General features: G+C 38.7%; 1 protein-coding gene across 1 annotated transcript in view; it reads left to right on the forward strand.

Moving 5' to 3' along the window:
* MED12L (mediator complex subunit 12L) overlaps window positions 1–14,214 on the forward strand; it is a 320,736-nt gene that overhangs the window by 33,366 nt on the left and 273,156 nt on the right. Inside the window, exon 4 of the mRNA XM_063098437.1 lies at window positions 3,733–3,892. Within this exon, the coding sequence (XP_062954507.1) occupies window positions 3,733–3,892 (160 nt within the window). The remainder of the gene's footprint in view (window positions 1–3,732; window positions 3,893–14,214) is intronic.

Below are 14,214 nucleotides of genomic sequence, written 5' to 3' on the forward strand. Positions count from 1 at the left end.
GTAATCCCATGGATCTTTTCTGATCTCCCTTCAAGCCCTTTAGTTTTAGGGGTGCCTGTCTTCTATTCATAGCATTAGGTGTTCATTGCCAGCTTGGTACAGGCCCAATTTAGAGGACAGCTCCTTTATATATTTGCTTGTTTGTTTTCTGAAGCAGCTATTAAAAAACAGTGCCTGCAGCTTCCATTGGTTTTATTTTGCCTTAATGTTATAGCCTCGTATTGCCTTGCACAGATTTCAGTGGTTGGTGGTGACTGAAATCCTTGAAAAGCGAGACGGTCAGCACAAGCACCTCTTCCCACTCGCTTAGTGCCATTGTCTCAGCCCAGGCTGAACCATGTAGCACTTCTTTTCCAGAGGTGAATATTTATTTTGTGGTCCCACTGTGGCCTATGAATTGTACCTGAAGGCCATATAAGTCATCGAGTGTCCTTCGATATTTGAGGGCTTTTGAATAACAATTCCTATTCTCCATGTTTCTAGCCTGGCATCTTTCTTTTTAGGTGTTCCTGTTTTAAAATCTGTTAGAGTACATTTTTTGGGATGTTTCTTGAAAGCGAATACTGACAAGGGTTGATGCCCTTCCTTTAGGAGTGTGGTGGTTTCATCTTTTAGGAGGGAGATGAATTATGGTGCAGCGTATTAGCTGTTGTTGTTCTTTCTTTATTAGGAGCTGCCTCTGGCCAAGTCAGGTGTTCCTCAGGTAAGCCCTGACATTAACTCTTTGCAAACTTAAAGATGTTTTCTTTATAAAACCATTAGATATACCTTAAGTTTTTATTTCTTGGGCATTTCAAGAGTCCTTCCCCTTTCCTCCTCAGCATATTGTTATCTTGAGATGGTAAAAGCTCTTTCAGAGTTTTATAAAGGATTGCATTCTCTGACTGTTCTTTATAATAGAAAGTTCAAATACTCCTTTAATTTCTGGTATTCATCTGTGAGATGGCTTCAGGCAGAAAACCTTGATTTACCTGCTAAGATCCCGAGTCATCTTTGAGCTCTTATCTAGAGTTCAGAATGGTTTTCTGTATGGGATGGATCATGTTCTGAACCTGGTTTTTCATTACTATAAATCTCCACAGAGCTCCAAATGTTTATCCACAGAGGGGCCTGCAAAAGGCCTTTTGATTTAGTCAACATCATAGATTGATTTGGAAAAAGAGACTTTTGGCTGTAGGGATATTCTGGCTCTTGAACAGTTCACTAGTTCTTACCTGTTCATTCAGGTGACATTGATAACTGCGGTCTGTGAGATTTCCTTTTGCCTCTTCCCCTACTTAGCAGAGGATGCGCACGGTGATGCGCATCCAAGGGGTAAGGTGATCACAGAACAGCATTTCTGTGGATGGGAAACCTGCACATGGTAGGTGTTTTAATTTTTTTTCTTTTTTTGGGGGGGCTTAGATGCATCTTTAGCTTGATTTAGAAACCAAACAGCTGTCCTGTGATTGTCTAGTTTCAGCTACAAGTTTAAGTTAGATGGTTTCTTAACTGAAAAAATGGAACCCATCATTGTAAGGAAGACATACTTTAGTTAGTGTAAACATTTTTTCCTTTTTGAGTTGGCCCAAATTGTACATACAAAACCACCAATATGTGTTGTCTTCCTTAATTAAATAACTTCCTTCACATATATTCTTCTGGATTCTGTAACCTTTGATTTGAGTCAACCAGTTCTCAAGAATTACGCCACTAGGGGCCATGAGCTAGATAGAGGTTTGTCTTGCGCTGTTGAGGTAAGATTTGTGACTCAGTTTTGTTTGCTCTTTCATCTAAACATTTCACATGTTCAAATGTTTATTTTTTCTTCTGTAAATTGCTGTTCAAATGAAATCTTTTAGGCATATAGGAAAGATACTATTAGTAATTATTCTTCAGAGACGCTGACTTTACTTTGTATTTGTCCATGTTTTAGTCCTTGTTCTTATAACCTTTTGGTATGTCTGAATGAGAGGCAACCTGACCTTGACATCTAAAATTTAACCCACTGATACCATACGGTACATTCTAGTGAAAAGCAGCAGCTCAGGTTTTAAACTGAACATTCAGCTCTGCTTTGCTTCTCTTTGACTTCCGTGTTCGTAAACCCAGAGCCTTGTGCTCCATGAAAGATTTGCTTTGTAAGCTAAATTTTGAGAAAATTTTCTTGTTAAATTGTATCATTTTCTTGTAAAAGGCTATCTTGTCTGTGGAGAGGGAAGCCTTAGAGCTTTGGCCTATGTGACTTTCATCTCCATTTTAGTTGTCTTTGCAGTATAGTCACCTCTGTCAGGGGCCTGTGTTCTGAAGTCAGCACCCAAGGCAGGAACTGTGTGTAATCAAAAGTCTCTTCACTTGCCCATGAAATATAGAATATGGATGCACTTCATCTCAGTGTCCAACCCAGACAGCTTTTCCTTCAGCATTGGAACAGCTTAATGTTTCTTTGGTAAGAACAGGTGAAATAGCTTGTTTTCAGAGGCCACATATAAAACATACTTATCTTTTAATTCTAGAATCACACATTGAACCAAGTGTGTGGATAGTCAAATTTGTAACGTGATACAAAAGGTTCACTGTATAAATGAAGATTTGGCTAAGAGAAAAATGCCGTGCTGCATCAATCAGTTGGATCGAAGCCTTGATTTTCACCACAAAATCAAGTTTTGGGGCAGAGAGACTGGCGCTTTCAGTATCCATGAGTACAGTGTCAAGTATCCTTTAGGGGAAGGGTCAAGCTCATGGCTCAAAAATACTTGGACTGGCATGGAGAAATCCTTGGAGCTGGCAACACAATCACCACTGTTATAATTTTGATATGTATATTCTTTTGCTTTACCTTTATAACCTCTCTGTGAGTTGGACAGTTAAAAAATGAAGCGCCAGGGAGTGATGGGCTTAACCAACCAGGCCAGGCCTAGAACGGGGTACAGTGGTGGTCGTCCCTGGTGTAGGGCATGTCCCCGCCTCTCCATCTCGCTGCTGCCAGCTTTCTGCATCACAGCTGACACACCCTTTGTCCACTGTTCTTCTCTACATTCATAAATTGAATAGATTATATAGGTGAACTTGCTATTCCTGGGATATTTATGAGGGATTCTAGAAGAATGAATTAACTCTTTGAAACCATTCATTGGTACATTGGATAGTGGTTTGCTAAATAGTACCTTTGTGATTTGAAAGAAATATTAGTTGCCTCAAGTGCCTACTTTCAACCAGTGAATTAATTATCCAGCTATTTGTAGCTCAGTGTTTATGAGGCAGATTCACCAATCCATCATTTCAGCCTCTATTTTAAATTTTGGGCCAGTGGCACTTTAAGAAGGTTTCTGGAAATTGTTACTCTTATGAAATATTGGTCAGAAAGCTTTGTTACGAAAAAAGTGTATTTTTCACTCGATCTATCCCTTCCTCTTTTGAGATAAATTTTTGGAGGACTGTCATGAAATTATTTTTTCCTGCTCTGTTGATAAGTAGCTCTCAGCATCTGAGAATTTGAAAATAATTTGTTTTATAAATAAGAAGGCACAAGTGATGAAACTGTTTTGCTATTGTCCTAAACACAGTTTTGAATCTTTCTTCTTAGTGAAAATTGGCTTAAAATGTCCCCTTTTTCTTTTAATTACATGTAGTATTTGAAAATCCATCAAGGTCATACTTTCTTATAGCTAGCGGGTAACTTACAGCCTCTTTCTTTAGGTTTGCTTGGTGATGAACAGTGTAGGTGATTATCAATATTTTATTTATTTTTAGGTTCCCATCCTTAGTAAAAAAGAGGATGTTTTTGCATATTTAGCTAAATATTCAGTGCCAATGGTTCGAGCAACATGGCTGATCAAGATGACTTGTGCCTATTATTCTGCTATTTCTGAAGCTAAAATTAAGAAACGTCAGGCTCCTGATCCCAATTTGGGTAAGTGAGACAGTATGATACATTTTACATTGTATTATTCTACAAGTAATTGTGCCTGTACCAATTTTGTACGCAATCCAACCTGGTGAGTACCGAGAAGGTCCACGGTGAGGGTAAGAGTCACTTGTGGTGTGCCTAGGGGAGCTGGTCCTTGTTCACTCAGGCCCAGGACCCTGATTCCATCAGCAGGTCCTATTGATGTTACCCTCAGAACGTATCCTGCATCTGAATACCGTTCACCACGTCAGCTTTTGAAGTGCTGGTTCCAGTCGCCGTCACCTCTTAGCTGTATATGGTCACAGCTTCCTAACTGGTCTCCCTACTCTTACTTTTGCTCCTTACATTCTAGTCTCTGTGTACCTGCCATACTGATCTCTAAGCCTAACTCACATTGTATCGTGTCTCTATTTATAACTTTGCAGTTATTTCTTATTACAATTGTAGTGAAGATCCAGATTCTTTCCTGTGACCCATGAGTCATCTGTGACTTGACCTTCCTTGCTACGGTGCTCCAGCCACACTGCCTTCCTTCAGTTCCTCCACACCGAGCTTGCCTTCTCAGGGCTTTTGTGTTTCCTGTTCCTTGCACTTGGGTTGCTCTTCTGTAGGGTATTGGAATGCCTCCTTCTTCTCGCCGAGACTTTGGCTTAAATGTCATTTCCTCAGGAGGCCTCCTCTGGCCACCTAGCTGGATAGCATTCCCTCTTGTTTGACCCGCTTCCCCGAGTGTTCTCACGTACACTTTTCACTATCTGAAATTACCTTTTAAAAATTTGTATCTGTCATACTCTCTCCTCATATACTAAAATGTATGTTCCATAGGGCAGGGACTTTGTCCATCTTATTCCCCACCAAATCCGCAGTGTCTGGAATTATGCTGGCCTGTGGTGAGTATTTGCTCAATGAACTGAAGGGGAACTGTTTTTAATCAGAGTCTTTGCTGTATTGATTACTTAAAAATGACTCCATGAGGTGGTACTAAAACTTGCTTTACAGCAGATATAATGCTAAATTAAAGATGTACATAGAGAATCATATAAAGATGTCCATTTAAAGATTAGGTTTACAAATAATTCTTTATGAAATGGAAACATGCTTATAGTTCATAAAGGAGAACCCACCACAGAGCTCTGAGGAACAGGGACAGAAAGTGCATGTCCTCAGATGCCAGGCAGTGTCCTAGATAAGTGAGTCGAGGTGTAAAGTAGTTGGGAGTGGTGGGGGCCCTGATGAACTGGAGAGTGGAGCCCACTCAAACCTAAAAGCAAGAAACATGGTCTGAATTCCGTGGCCGCCGCCTTTGAGTTCAGCATTATTTCATATGTGTTAAAACATATAAGCAAAAATGAACTGTATTTAAAAAAAACAAAAACATTGTGTATATATGTAAATGTCTATAAAAAAAAATTATTGTGGAGGTAATAATCCACAAAGTTGATTGTCTCTGAGAGTTGTTTTCACAGTAGTCTTTCGTTATCTCTATGTTTCTGAGTTTCCCCCCTCATCAGCTTATTATTTTATTTGGGGGAAAACAAAAGTCCTTTTTTATTAATAAAGTAATAAATTTTCATTACAGTATTTTCAAATGGTGCTGAAGTAGATGCAACATGATGTTCAAGTTTCTCTTCTCCCTCCTTTCCCATGTTATCCTTCTTAAAGTTTTCTTTATTCAGCCTTTTTATATATGTGTGTATACATGTATGCAATGTTTCATATACCCATATCTATATCTCTGCTGGATTTATTAATACTTCTCCCCGGAACCTGCATATCCAATTGGTTACTAGCCACCTTCTCTGAGGACTAGTAGGCATCTGAATCATAATATATATCAAGTCAAAGTCTTGATTTCTTGCCACCCCTACACTTGTTCCTTCCATAGATGACTTCTTAGTAAATGTTATGTGCATTTACCAGGTGGGTAAGGGTAAAAGCCATATGCTGTCATTCCGGACCTTTGTCTTTCTCAAAACCCTGCATTCAGTGCCTCAACAATTCTGTCCACTTTACTTTTAAAATAAAACCAGAATTGGACAACTATTCCTCTACGTCCCCTGCTGCTTCTCTGGCCAAACACGAACAGCTTTTCCTGTCTATTACAGTGGTCTCTAGTTGATTTTGTTTTTGTTCTTGCTCTTCTAATGTCAACTTTCTACTTTGTAGCCAGCATGATCCTGTTAGGAAAGGAACATGCCACCCCTGTGCTGAGAACCCTCTCATGGCTCACCGTCTCACTCACATGTGTACCTCAGCTGACACCAGTGACATTCTGATCTCAAGACCTTGGGTGCCATGCCCCCTCCCACCTATAGATGCCCACATGGCCTGCGTCCTTACTCCACTGTGGTCTTTGCTTAGACGACACTTCCTGAGAGAAACCTCAGACCACTCCAGCCAAAATACCATCTCCCCATCACTCTGTCTTCTTATCCTGCTTTATGTTTCTTTGTATTTCTTAACATCACCTTCTTTTATATTTTATATTAATTTATTGATCATCTCTGTCCATTCACTCCCAACTATAACGTAGGCTCCACGAGAAACTCTGTCAGGTTCGTTCAGTGCTGGATCTCTTAGGACGGTACCTGGCATACAGAAGATGGTCAGAAATTTTTAAACTAAGTAAATGGATAATTAGGCCCAAAGCATTTATATTTGTGTTTATGTGTGAGATGTGATTTTATATATGTTTGTGTGTGTGTATTTTTAAAAAATTTCTCCCAATTTATAATCCTTGAAACTTCTGGCATCATGAGCTACAGTGGAGAGATTGCTCCATTCCTTATATTCTCTTTGTAGTTTTTTTTTTGGTAACTTGTTCCTGTCAGTTTTTTCCTTGATGTTCAGTTTAATCTGATTATAACTACAACAAAAATGCAAAAAAGGGGTGCAGGAATGAGTCTTTCAACTGAAACTTAGAACAATTGTAGGACAAATGAAAGTTAGGTAGACCCTCATCATTTGCAAAGATTATGTAATTTTCAGGAAATCCCAGAAATGAATGTATCGCCAGGATCACATGATTTCCTCTACTAAATGGAGGGAAGTATAGCTGCAGTTTCTAGCTAAGAACATCATGGACTTCTTGTTGGATTCATTGCTATTACCATTAATTTCTTTACCACTGTGACTAGTTGGTTTTTGGGGGGATTATTTTTTGCCCCCAAAAAGTTAAAATTTTTTATTTGTACACCCATAATGGATGATTGACTAGGTTCACTCACTAGCTGTATTTTCTCTTCCTTCATATAACACGTAACACACATGATTCTATTTTTTAACTCAGTTTATTTACAAAGTATTGCAGTTTGTGGGTCTTTATGATTACTAATGTGTATTTAAAACCATGATTGTTAACTCCATGAAGATCAAGTGCCTACTATACTATTTTTCATGGTAGAGCATATAGGCTTTGACCTAAAAAATGCGTAAGGCTGAAAGTAAAAATATTTTAGAAATGCACGAATTTTAGGGGTTCACCCCTAACCTCTTAGGTCTAGTATCTCAGAAAGAGCTTTGGGCTTTATGTATTACAGCTCTGCCATTAAGTAGCTAGGTGACTTAAAACCAAGTTTTTAGCCTCTCCAGACACGAGTCTTCTCAATCTTGATTCAATCCAGGGTCCATGTTGCCTTTGTTATGTCTTTTTACTCATCTTTATTTATTTATTTTTTGGCAGTTGGCCCATATGGGGATCCAAACCCTTTACCTTGGTGTTATAACACCGCACTAACCAACTGAGCTGAGCAGCCAGCCCATTTTTACTCATCTTTAATCAGGAACAGTTCTTCAGCCTTCTTTTTCTTTACCTTAATATTTTTGAAGGGGACAGACCAGTTATTTTATAGAATGTTCCTTGATTTGCATTTCTCCAGTTCCTCATGGCTAGGTACAGGTTAAGCATTTCTGGTGATGTATCATGGAAGTGATGCTGTGAACATCTCAGTACATAGAATCATATTGCCTCAGTACTGGTGGTGATAATACTGGTCATTTAGGGAAGATGGTGTCTACCAGATTTCTCCATTGCAAAGTTACTATTTTACCCTTTGTAATAAGTAGTTTAACTATGTAAATATCCAGTTTCTGTCTATATATTATTGCATGTTTTTAAAATGCAAATGTAGCATACTCTATACGCTATATGGAAAAAGCACGTTTTTCAAATATCTGATTTTGTTTTACTATCACCTTGTTACACCTGATACTTCTTGCTCTCTGTTTTGTCTTCAGCACCTTCTTCAGCTTCTTTAAGCCAATTATACAGTGCATTGGATGCATTTGGCTGTGTAGACATAGCCATAATATAGCAAGTTTCACACTCCAAGCAAGGGATACAGCCAAGCAAGTACACACATATATGTGTTGAATTGGATTAAATTGCACACACTTCAGAAGATTAACTTGCAGTAATAGGTTCTATGTTCTGGCTTGGATAGTGAAAAGAATCATTCAGCACGTTTGGGGCAAGATTGACTATCAAATGTCACCCTTTTCTGATGTTGGTTTTATGACTTCTGTTGTCTTGATGATTATTCTTAGGATTTGTAAAGTGTTTTCAGTAGAAATGGCTTTTATTCCTTTGTAATAGAAACATATGTTTTATTTTCAGTTCTCACATTCAGCATTGGAACAGAGCTATAAAGCACTGCTGTTTGGTTTTATTGAAGTGAGTTTTTCCTAAAGTTAAGTGGGCTAATAGCAACAAGAAAGCAACACAGAGATCCTCACTGTCATTATGCACAGAGTTACAGATCTAAAATGTAGATTAAATGGGTTGCTGTCCCGGGGAGCTTGCAGCCAGCAAAGGCATAAGCAGTATAGTGTGTACCCAAAAGTGAGAGAGCAGGGGTCGCCTTGGGTGTATGGGTGAGGTCTCAACGTGTAACTTCAAGGCGGTAATGAAATATTTGACTTGGACAAATCCAAACATCAGGGCAGAGATCTTAAATAGAGGCGAATTAGGGAAGCTTGAAGGAAGAGTTTGTAATTTTTAGTCCTTGGGAGACCTAAAAAAATGAAGAAGAAGTTATAGGTGGACATGATGTTTAGAAAATGCTGTCAAATAGGTGAGTTGCTAGTTGAGGGAAAGTACACCAGAAATAATGTGCATTTGGCTTCAGATATTTTTAGAGTTGAATTAAGTTTTATTTTTAAGAGGGTAGTAATGTTTAGCTATCTTAAATGTTTTGAGCTCACCAGAGAAAAGCACTTAAAATAGGCTAGCTAATGCTTAAAAATGAAAAAGTAAAGCTCCTATTGAGTTATGTAATTAAAGAAAGTCTTTGAACAGATTAGGTAATATGGACTTTATAGTAAATAACAGAACTTTGTGCATTTATTTGTAGGAATTTCCCCTGTGAGGAGTCTTATTGTTGCTGAACCAGCTAATAATAACTACAGTAGCTACTACTGTTATTGCTGTCACTGTAACAGTTAGCATTTTTGAGTGCACCACTGGGGAAAGCAGAGATGTGGTGCTTGCTGCATTCTTAGGTTGAATCAGCTCTTGGTGTGCACTGGGGAAGTGATATGGGTTACTTGAGGAGGCTTTTCAGCCTGGGAGATGCTTTATTCCCTTGCCATTGGGCCTAAGACTGTTTCCTTTTGGATTGTGTGGGAGTGGTCAGTCCCTCACCAGGTCTATTGGCCTATTGGCTTTCTGCCAGGACTGCCGTCTTGTGCAATAACACCACAATCCCCATTCTGTCAGTAAATGTTTATACGTTCTGTGTATATTTTGTCCATTTTATGGACAAAAGAGCTAATCTTGAAATGATTAGTTAATTGTGAAATGAACACATGCAGAGAGTTCCAAGGAGTAAGCCACTGAAGGAACTTGGGCAGTCTGGGGAGAGTAACAAAGGAAGTGACTTTGGAGCCCAGTTTTGAAAGGAGAGGTATTTCCTCAGAGGACAGAGTTGATGGGGTGCTGTGTTGTTCAGGGAAGGGTATTTCTGCAGGACAGTGTCTGCAGAGAAGTAGGGCATCAAATAGTTAGACATTTTGTGGAATTGCCAGGATTTGACTTCAACTTGAGCATCAGTTACCAGTGGGGAGGTGATGACAGCTAGCCGAAGGCTTGTTTGCCAGAGTAGGACACTGGGGCTCCCTCTGGTGGATGTTGGGGAGCCAGGGAAGGATTTATTGTAACTGTTAGTGTTAAAACACTTTCCCTCAGTTTCTTGCTGTAAAATGGGGAAAATTGACAGTACCTTCTAATGTATTCTGAAGTATTTAGAACAGTGCCTGGCACACAGTCGTGTAGTCTATTAGTAATGTGCTACAACTGCTACTACGACTACTGTTATTACCGGCTGGTCTTTTTTATTGATTATTTTCTGCCTAGTGCTGGGAACTTTATAATAGATGTTAACTGTAATCATCATAGCAACATTGCAATGTAGGTTTTATTATTCTACTTTGTGTATGAGGGACTTTGTGTCTCAGAGAAGTTAAGTAACTTGCTGGACTAGGTGAAACTGGGTCCACACCCAAGCCCATGTCATTAGAAGGTGCTTGGTGCTTGGTGCTTGGTCTTTCCTCCCTGCTGTGAGGTACTACTGGTGGTGATGTGTGTGTTGTGGGTCTGGGTCCTGGATGCAGCTCGTGTTTCTGGGGGAGAGATGCTGGCAGGGAGCAGCTGCAAGACTTGGTGGCTGTGGGCAATGTCTGAGGAGTTAGCACTCTTGTTCTCGTGGGTCCTATGGAGAACAGGAGAAGCAAAGCAACATCCAGGGTGCGACAGAAACTAGAGAAAGAGAAATATGAAATTGCTTGCAAGATGAGCAGCTATTCTTGCTAGGAATTGTTAAAGATGGTGAAAAGTGACAAGATGTGTGTGAGGTCCTTTTGGGGGAATGGATAGATTAGAAGAAGCTTAAAATGCTTTGTGGTTAAACTGCCTAGGGCACTGCCCTGTTTACCCCCCCATCATTTCCTCTGTACCACCTGAGGTTTTGTGGGGTTGGGGATTTGAGTCAGATGAGAGACTTTTCTTGGTTGACTACTCTTGGAACCACTATCCTTATCGCCCAAAAGAATACAAAGAAGAAACAGCTACCCTTCTTCCACAGTGGGTAATTAATTTGTGACATAGTCACTGAGCCATTTGGACTGCAGAAATAAGCCCTGCTAGGCACATAATTGACAGTCTGGTTTCTTATCTAAGCCAACCAGCTTATTTTCAGTTTGGGTCCTTGAAGACATTGCATACTAACTTTTTTTGGTTCCAGAGACAAGCTTCAAGTCAAGACTGCCTCCACACTTTCCCAGTGCTCCTTATATCTCATCTGTCATAAAGAACATATCTGCCTTGTTACTAAGAACTCTGAAGATTGGACAGAAGTGCTTGGATAAGCTTAATTTAAATTCATGCTTTGCTTAGCCATGAAGAATAGGTTTTAACTGGTGAAGTAACTCTGGCTATTTGATAAAAATCATCTCCAATAGAAGGAATGGGTCCTGTGGGGAAGACTTTGGCACCTGCAGCTATTCCATTCCCAAGCAATCTTTTACCTAAAAAGTTTTAGCACCCATTGATGAACTGAGCCCAAGACAGTTATTTTGCCGGGAATGGCAAGATGTTGGTCTTCTTCTGTACAAAAGAGCTTTCTCTTACCAACTGTGACAAATTATAGTTCTTTCTAAAAAAAGGCAAAATAAATGTTAAATTCTTTTCTTTTGATTCTAATTTTTGGAGTAAGAATTGCTGTAATTGCACCTCCAGTGGTGACAAATGAGTTTCTCTATTTTTTCTTATTTATCTAAAAAAACCTATTTTTGGTCATTGTTGTGGACTTTTATTTATTCTGCATTTTACATCTGATTATACTCATCATTCATTTTGGTGTTCATATTGTCCTAAAGTTGGCCAGTGGGAAACTCATCAAGCTTTTGTATCCTTTTGACATGACACAATTTGTCTTAGGATACCTCCTTGCTTTCTGGCACAGGAAGATGCCCCAGGCTCACCTCGCAATTTTCCTGCCTCACATCTGTAATCAGCCATTTTTCCAAGGAACCTTGCTCCTGTCTAGTGGGGAATGGTATTTAGAAAGTGAGATCTGGGTGCTGAAGGGGATCATTGCTAGTGGCATCTAGGCCCTGTCAGTGGATGGATGGATGGAGATGTGTATATTCTGTGTGTGTGTGTGAGAGAGAGTTTATATTCTTATTTCCGGTTTATCTTTAGCATTTCCATTTAACATTAAAGCCATTTTTATTTCTTCAATTTTATGTTTATCTCATTTCTATTACATGAATGATCAAGTGATTTCTAGTAACACAAGCATGGTTACTTATCTGCTTTATCCTGCTACAAATATTCTGGCTTCAGAAATGTACTCAGACACATTAAAAGTATGTGGAATTTAATTTTTTTTTGTACTTTTTAACTTTAGAATGTATTCCATCTAACTTAAAATGATTCCCTGGTAAGGTACACTGTTTCAGTTTGTTTTCCATTTTAGAGTTTGATTTTTTTAACTTTTGATTTAATTTCATATTTTGAATATGCAATACCTTGACATGTTTGAGTCAAAACTATATAAAGATATATGCAGAAGTCTTGCTCCTCTCTCTGTCCCTTCACATCAGTCTCTTTACCGCACTCATATTTCTTATTGTTTTTAGTTTAATCTTCCAATTCATATTTTTGCAGAAATATGGAAATTCATATATCTTCTGATTTCTCCTTCTATACACCGAAGTTAGCATACTATATATACTGTTCAGTATGTTGCCTTTTCACGCAAGGAGATCATTTGATATCCTTTATTCCTTTTTAGGCTTCTTAGCCCCCATTGTGTGAATGTACCACAGTTTAATCCACCAGTCCCATAATAGAAGACATTTGCATTGGTCTAGTCTTTTTTGCTATTATTTACACTGTTCCAATAAGTAACTTTATGTATGTGATGTTTTGTGTTTGTTGAGGTGTATTTTCAGGGTAGATTCCTGAAGGTGGGATTGCATGATGAAGGGTAAATGCATTGAAAAAATTCTTTATTTAAAAAATTTAAAAAATTTTTAGATTTATAGGGAAATTGAGAAGATAGTATAGATTTCCCATGTATTTCCTTCACTCCTGCACACAGTTTCCCCCATTATGAACATCTTATATTAATATGATACATTTGTCACAATTAATGAAATAATATTATTATTAAAGTTGGTCCATACTTTATTCAGGTTACTTTAGTTTTCACCTAATGACCTTTTTCTGTTCCAGGATCCAATTCAGGATACCACGTTACATTTAGTTGTCACGTCTCCCTATGCTTCTCTTGGCTGTGATATTTTCTTAGTTTTTATGATTTTGACAGTTTTGAGTTTTACTACTCAGGTATATTGTAGTGTGACCCTCTATTGGAGTTCGTCTGATGTTTTCTCATGATTAGGCTGGACTTATGGGTTGTCAGGAGAAAGACTACAGAAGTCAAATGCTGTTCTCATCATGTCACATCAAGGGTCCATACTGCTACCATGACTTCAGACAGTTGATGTTAACCTTGATCACCTATCTGAGGTGGTGTTTGTGAAGTTTCTTTACTGTAAAGTTCCTCCCACTCCTCCCCCCATCTCTTTCCACACTATTCTTTGAAAAGAAGTCAATATGCATAGCCCACACTCAAGGAAGGGGAAGTTATGCCCCCCTTCCTTAGGGGCAGAGTATCTTCTTAAAGTATTTGGAATTCTTCTGCATGGGAGATTGGTCCTTGATTTATTTACCTACCTATCTACCTACTTGACCTTTTTTTTTTTCTTATTCTTCCATTCATTCATTTATGCACGCATTCAAGCATTTATATCAGTATGTCCTCATGGATATTTATTTTATACTTTGGATTGTAATACTATAGTAGTACTTGTTTGATTTGCTGCTCAAATTGTTCCAGCTTTGTTCATTAAGAGCTCTTTTAGTTGGGTCCTGTGTCTCTCTGACATACTCGTATCTTTGTGTGTTTTTATGAGTACTTCCTTAACTGTTTTTTGGTGGCTGGCCAGTAGCAGGCTTTCTGGCATTACATGATACTCCATGCTCATCTTCTATATTTCCTGCCCCAATCCTACAATCAGCCATTTCTCCAAGGAGCCCTGGTTCTTTTTATTGGAGAATTGTATTAAAAACCCAGAGCTGAGCTCAAGGTATGCTTGTTGCTACTGCAGTGTCATTGCTTCTAGGCCCTCTCAATTGACAGAGCCAGGAAATGTGTATGTATATACTAACCCCTGTGTATACCCATACCTATAAATATTTCTGTATGTGACCATGTGTATCTATTGAGCTAAACATGAATTCTTACTGATGTCTGGTAAAT

Source organism: Cynocephalus volans, chromosome 1 (assembly GCF_027409185.1).
Source record: "Cynocephalus volans isolate mCynVol1 chromosome 1, mCynVol1.pri, whole genome shotgun sequence".
Classification (NCBI taxonomy): domain Eukaryota; kingdom Metazoa; phylum Chordata; class Mammalia; order Dermoptera; family Cynocephalidae; genus Cynocephalus; species Cynocephalus volans.